The sequence below is a fragment of the Laccaria bicolor genome, genomic scaffold, assembly GCF_000143565.1.
Source record: "Laccaria bicolor S238N-H82 LACBIscaffold_16 genomic scaffold, whole genome shotgun sequence".
Classification (NCBI taxonomy): Eukaryota; Fungi; Basidiomycota; class Agaricomycetes; order Agaricales; family Hydnangiaceae; genus Laccaria; species Laccaria bicolor.
In genome coordinates this window covers 609,276-614,782 of record NW_001889887.1, presented here as the reverse complement: position 1 = coordinate 614,782, position 5,507 = coordinate 609,276, and the positions used below count along the sequence as shown (strand labels likewise).

General features: G+C 49.4%; 4 protein-coding genes across 4 annotated transcripts; 2 read left to right on the top strand and 2 right to left on the bottom strand.

Annotated features, from left to right (window-relative positions):
• Positions 1 to 129: 129 nt before the first annotated feature.
• LACBIDRAFT_299394 (uncharacterized protein) lies at positions 130 to 339 on the top strand (the record flags this gene model as incomplete). The annotated part of the gene is made up of 1 exon (XM_001882395.1): positions 130 to 339. The coding sequence occupies one exon, from the start codon at positions 130 to 132 to the stop codon at positions 337 to 339; it is 210 nt and encodes a 69-aa protein (XP_001882430.1).
• Positions 340 to 1,304: 965 nt separating this feature from the next.
• On the bottom strand, positions 1,305 to 1,898 carry LACBIDRAFT_299393 (uncharacterized protein; the record flags this gene model as incomplete). Its single annotated transcript, XM_001882299.1, has 2 exons — positions 1,305 to 1,740; positions 1,792 to 1,898. The coding sequence occupies 2 exons, from the start codon at positions 1,896 to 1,898 to the stop codon at positions 1,305 to 1,307; spliced, it is 543 nt and encodes a 180-aa protein (XP_001882334.1).
• Positions 1,899 to 1,917: 19 nt separating this feature from the next.
• LACBIDRAFT_299392 (uncharacterized protein) lies at positions 1,918 to 2,712 on the bottom strand (the record flags this gene model as incomplete). Its single annotated transcript, XM_001882298.1, has 1 exon — positions 1,918 to 2,712. One exon carries the CDS (start codon positions 2,710 to 2,712, stop codon positions 1,918 to 1,920), a length of 795 nt encoding a protein of 264 aa, XP_001882333.1.
• Positions 2,713 to 3,142: 430 nt separating this feature from the next.
• On the top strand, positions 3,143 to 4,970 carry LACBIDRAFT_299391 (uncharacterized protein; the record flags this gene model as incomplete). The annotated part of the gene is made up of 4 exons (XM_001882394.1): positions 3,143 to 3,376; positions 3,432 to 3,619; positions 3,675 to 4,255; positions 4,312 to 4,970. 4 exons carry the CDS (start codon positions 3,143 to 3,145, stop codon positions 4,968 to 4,970), a joined length of 1,662 nt encoding a protein of 553 aa, XP_001882429.1.
• Positions 4,971 to 5,507: the final 537 nt, after the last annotated feature.

The window sequence follows — 5,507 nt, the reverse complement described above, 5'->3', positions numbered from 1 at the left end:
AGAAAAGGGTCTTCGTCGAGCTTGAGGCGCTCCTCCAACGCCCACAAATTTTGGACATCAGTTCTCTACACATCATGTAAGCCCATTCTCTTATTTTTCTGAATCGATACTAATTAGCTTCCAGCGCTTATGAAAGCCTTCAGCACCCCAGGCCTCGAGAGCTTCTTACCGACTTTACTTACCCACTCGAACCAGCACCTCCGCCTGGTACTCTGGCAGGCTTTTTGTTCCCTGGTTACCCCTTGCCAGATTCGCAACCCTCAATCCCATATCCCGCTCCTTTTCGTGCACAGACTCCGGCCATTGCAGGGCCATCTACTCCGCTTCCTAACTTGGTAGATATCCCGATGACCCCAGCTTGGAACCCAAGCTCACAAACCCCGCGCCGTGGTAATGATGGTAATTATGTTTCTGTTAGAAAGTCAATAGATACTGACAATTGTGGCAGCCTCTTCTCCATATTGGCTCAGAGATGGCTGCTTCGCCAACATGAGACTCAGCCTTCGTCTCATCAACACCAAACCTAATTTTCACAAGGGCGAGCACGAAGATAAGTGTGGGGAGTTCAAGGGAGTGGTCGGAGATGCGGTCAAGGTCCAGCTAGGCTTCAAAGTGTTGGAAGTGCCATTTCCATACCTTATACCTGAAAGGCCGGAGTGCAAATCCCAGGTCGTTACCGCATTTACCGGTCCACATAAGGGGTCGCAGTTTAGAATTAAGGAGTTTGGCGAAGAATTTTGTGGCTGCTCGATTTTGAGATCAACAACGCTTTTGAGAAAGGTTGATGTCAAAATCGCCACCAATGAACTGGTAGTCACCCGAGACAGTCGGCGATAAACTACATATACCGTAGATATATTACAACTGCCTTAGAGAGATTTTTTTGTATGTTTTACACATATCTTGATGGCAAGGTATATATTCTTGATCTTATTGCAAGACTTTGAGGCTTGAGATGACTGAACGAACGAACTTAAACACTCACGATTTATGACTGGCTTAGTCAGCTCCAGCCGGCTTCTTAGCCGGAGCTGGAACTAGCCGAGCTGTGGGAGCCATCACTCGGCGGTTCTGGCTGGGCTTCGGCTAAACTCGGCTTGGCTCCTGACTTGAGCTGGCTCTGAGCCGGAGCCGCGGCAACACTAGACCCAATCCAACCCGCAAAAATAGAAAACAATCGCAACAACCACCAACCAAGAGGGGGGAATAGACGACGCCCAAAAAGAAAAACGAAAAACTCACCGCCAACATCCAACATACACTCCGGAATCAACGTAGCAAGCTCATTAATCTTCTCATTAATATTATCCCTCCGGCGCCGCTCCAGCATTATGGCTTTCCCTCCTCCTCCTTCTTTTCTCGTGGGCTAGGAGGGCTTGTTTGTCGCCTACTTGCTGCTGCTGCCCTCCCTGTTGTTGGCCCTGTTGTCCCCCCTGTTGTGCTTGTTGTGGTGCACCTGAGGAAGGAGGAGGATGGGAAGGAGGGGGGAGCTGTACTTGATTTTGAGCTTGACCTTGTTGAGGGGTCAGAGGATCGTAAGAAGGGAGCGACATCAAATTGACAGCTTGCGTGTCTAGCCCCTTCGGCAACGAATGCGAATGCGAATGCGCATGGTGGTGGGCGTGGTGTAAAGGCGGAAGGTGGTGATGCATATCTTGAGATGAAGAAAGCACGAAAGGGGTGTATTGTTGATGATGGTCGTTGGGTGTGGGGAGTGAATATTCTGAGGCTCTGTTTTCCCTAGTCAGCTTCAAAGGGAAGTGAAGTGAAAAACAAATGAAAGAGGCTTACGAGCTCTGACTCTGTCCAGCCAAATACCACCCATTCCCCCCTCCCCCTGCCGCTCCTGCTCCCCCACTATTCGAAGAAGTACTCAACGGAATACCAGCATGCGCCATCCCACTCAAACTACCCATCCTACTCCCAGGAATAACAATCGCATGCGGCCTCCCATGTCCATGCGCATGATGAACACCAAAAGGCGGCAGGGGAAGTCCCACTAATACTATTATTTCTTCTAGTCCTAGTGGTCCTCGCAGGTCCTACACCCCCCGCCCCATTCGCCACAGGGGGGAAAGGCGGGGCGGAGCTAGACGATGGAGGTCTGGATCTGGAATGGGAGCGCGATCCTGGGGAGGGCGTGTGTCGTGATAAGTGGTGAGGATGGAACGATGATGGTGGTGGGTTTGCGGGTGGGAGTTGTGGGGAGGAAGGAGATGGGGGGTCGTACCGCATCGTGCTGTTTATTGCGGGCAGGGTGGAGTTGAATGATGGGTGTTGTTGGTATGTTTCGTGGAGGCTGCTTGGTTGACTACCCGCCCCATTGGCGGTGGTGGTTGTGGAGGATGAGGAAAAGTGTGTGGGGAATGCTGATGAAGCTGTGGATGATGCGCTGGACGCGGAGACGTCGAATATGTTGTGTGTGCAGTATGCGGAGGTGGGGTTTTCGTAAGCCGTTGGATCCTCGTATTGTTGTTGGTGCTGGTGCTGTTGTGGGTGGTGATGAGCGTGATGATGAGCGTGATGATGATGGTGGTGGCCGTTAGGCGACGATCGATCACCACCTGGGCCACCCAACAATGAGGCCATCGACAACTCGTCGTTGAACTCCACATTCGCAGCAGCCACAGACGTGGGGAACTTTCGAAAAGGATCGGGAAGGTCGAACCCATGATGTTGTTGATGCATCGTCGTCGAACCCCCCGAGGCCATCGTCGCGTGGTGGGGTTTTCATACGCCGTTGCGTTTTCATACTGCTGCTGGTGCTGGTGGTGGTGAGTGTGATGGGGGTCATTAGGTGTCGATCGATCATCGGGTCCACCAAGAGTGTAACCGTGAGCAACTCGTCGTTAAACTCCACATTCGCAGCAGCAACCACATTCACTGACGAAGAGAACTTGCAAAGGGATCGGGAAGGTCGAATGCATGATGTTGATGTTGAGCTTGCGCACCTCAACCCCTCCCCGGACATGTCACGTGACTTAACACGTGTAAGAAATAGTCACATGTACTATACCCTTAGCATCTATTCTACACGAAACAGGCCCGCATACACCCTATACGCGTCGTAATGATACCTAATGATGACAAGAACACTTCCATACCTTCTGCGAAGCAGTGCTCACAGTCAAAATGTAAGACCATGCTTCCACCGGGGTCAACATACAAAACCTGTGATAAATGCCACAATAGCAGCAAGCTTCGCAAACAAAGAAAGCGGAAAAGAGAGAAGGAGGAGGAGGAGGAGGAGGAGGAGGGGGTCTCTCACCGGCAGGTCTCCCTTCATGTAACAGCTGAAAATGGTGGGCCGGGAGAGCGAAATATCACGTACATCGTCATTGATGATGATCATGAGAAGTCATCTGAAGAAGACGAGGTAATTATTAATTCATCTCATTTTAACGAAACAAATCCTTACATCCATTCTGTAGAGCAATGCCCCTGTTATATTTCAAGATAGCGAGGCAATGATGAAGAGTCTAAAAAATGTGTTTAAAATGGCCAAGCACGTCTTTTTTCATGGAAACTACACAATACCAGTTGACCCCTTGGTAACGGACAAAGAACGTGTCCAGATGACGGCGCATGATTTATGGAAGGCTACAGGTTATCGCTTCAGGTATGTGAGCTATGGAATTCTAAAGAGAGAGCGTACCAAATTCATATTTGACAAGGGTTAAGGAAAATAAAGCCCTTGCGACAGGCCACAAGACACGATATTGGTGTTGTCAGGACCAAGACCGAAAGCAAAAAAGTCGACCAAGCCAGAGAGAGGGTGCAAAACATCGCGACGCACTAGGGATGCATCGCTATGAATGCAAGAGCAAGCTTAATATCTCGTGTCGAAGAATTGTGAGTTATGGAAACGACACACGCACCGTAACAATTTGGCTTGAACATCATAAATGGCACACACCATACTACGATGTTTCCCTCCCACCCAATGCTGCGGCCATGATACGCAAAGATCTAGAATGGACAAGCCCGAGCGAGATGGCAAAGAAAGTGCTGGGCATATTCCCAGCAGTTTCACGTCAACAGGTTCACAAAGCCTGGACGACGATGAGCGAAACTCTGTGGAAAAGAGATGCAGAACAGCTATCCTCAGTCAAGCTATTTCTATCGGAGTGCAAAGACGATGCGAACCTTCTCGATATTCCAAATTTGGAGGGAGTCGAGCAGGTGGCATGGGTGATGCGAAAGATTATTGGACGCTTGCGTGGAAAAGTTGTGGAAATTGGTCTGGATGCCACATGTAAGTAAGCTTATAAAATATGAACGATAAATTTTATGACCTTTCGAAACTCCTAGACAACACAAATTCGAAGCACCTCGAGTTGTACACCATCCTTGGTGAATATGACAACACCAGCTTTCCTCTATCATATTGCTTGCTGTCAACAGCAACATCAGTTGAAGAGGGAAAGCGTATAAAAGCCTTGGAGGCTTGGGGAATGATCCTACGTGACAAATATGGTCTGATTCCCAGGTTTGTCCACACAGATAAAGACATGGGCGAGATTGGAATGAGCAGGCGAGTCTGGCCATCTGCAAAGCACCAGTTATGCTGGTGGCACGAAAAGGAGGCGGTCCGAAAAAGACTCAAGGGCAATTTACCCACCTCGCCTTACAACCTATCGAGAGTGCAATCGGAATACCGTTTTATTGAGTCTGGGTTCAAGCCCCATGGCCGAAGTGACGCCACAGATGTTGAAGGAACTGTTCCAGGAGAGGTTCAGCAAGGAGAACCTCGGATGAATGGCACGAACACACCTGAAGATAATCCCAATTCTATCAAACTTCGCATTCCGATGTCTCAGGCTATCAAAACTCCTGTGCCGACAGAGCTCTTTACTCTCCCCCACCTATTCCTACCGGACTCCTACTGGATTCCCGGAATCCTACCGGACTGGACTAGGACTGGGACACATTTTATGTTGGCTGATCACCATACAAATTTTGTATCCTAGTCCTAGTGGAGTCCTAGTAAATTCCTACCGGACTGAACCCAAATCACCAGGAATTGTGGAATTCTACTGGATTTTTAAGGAATGAGTCCAGTAGGAGTCCAGTACAAGGAGTCCAGTAGGAGTCCAGTAGGAATTTCCGGGGACAGGGAGCCCAGTAGGACCAGCAGTTTGTCACTGTTGTTGTTATTATATAATATAATAAAAAAGCGCAACCTGACAGAATTGAACTCTCGACCTTATGGACATAGGGACAATACTATAGAGACGAGCACTTTACCAGTTACACTAGGAAGGCATTATTATAGGTCATTATTATATGCTCTATATACCAACCTACTGACCTCCTTCCTAGAAAGGACGTCGGCGAATTCCGCGAGTGGGAATTTCGCCCAAACCCAACAACACTCGACAACACCACCATCACCACCCTCTTGCTCACCCACCACGAACACGTCGCCCACCACGACCACAACGGACGACGACAACACGCGACCACGACAACAACGACGGCCACGACGGGGATCCTCAGAGTCGACC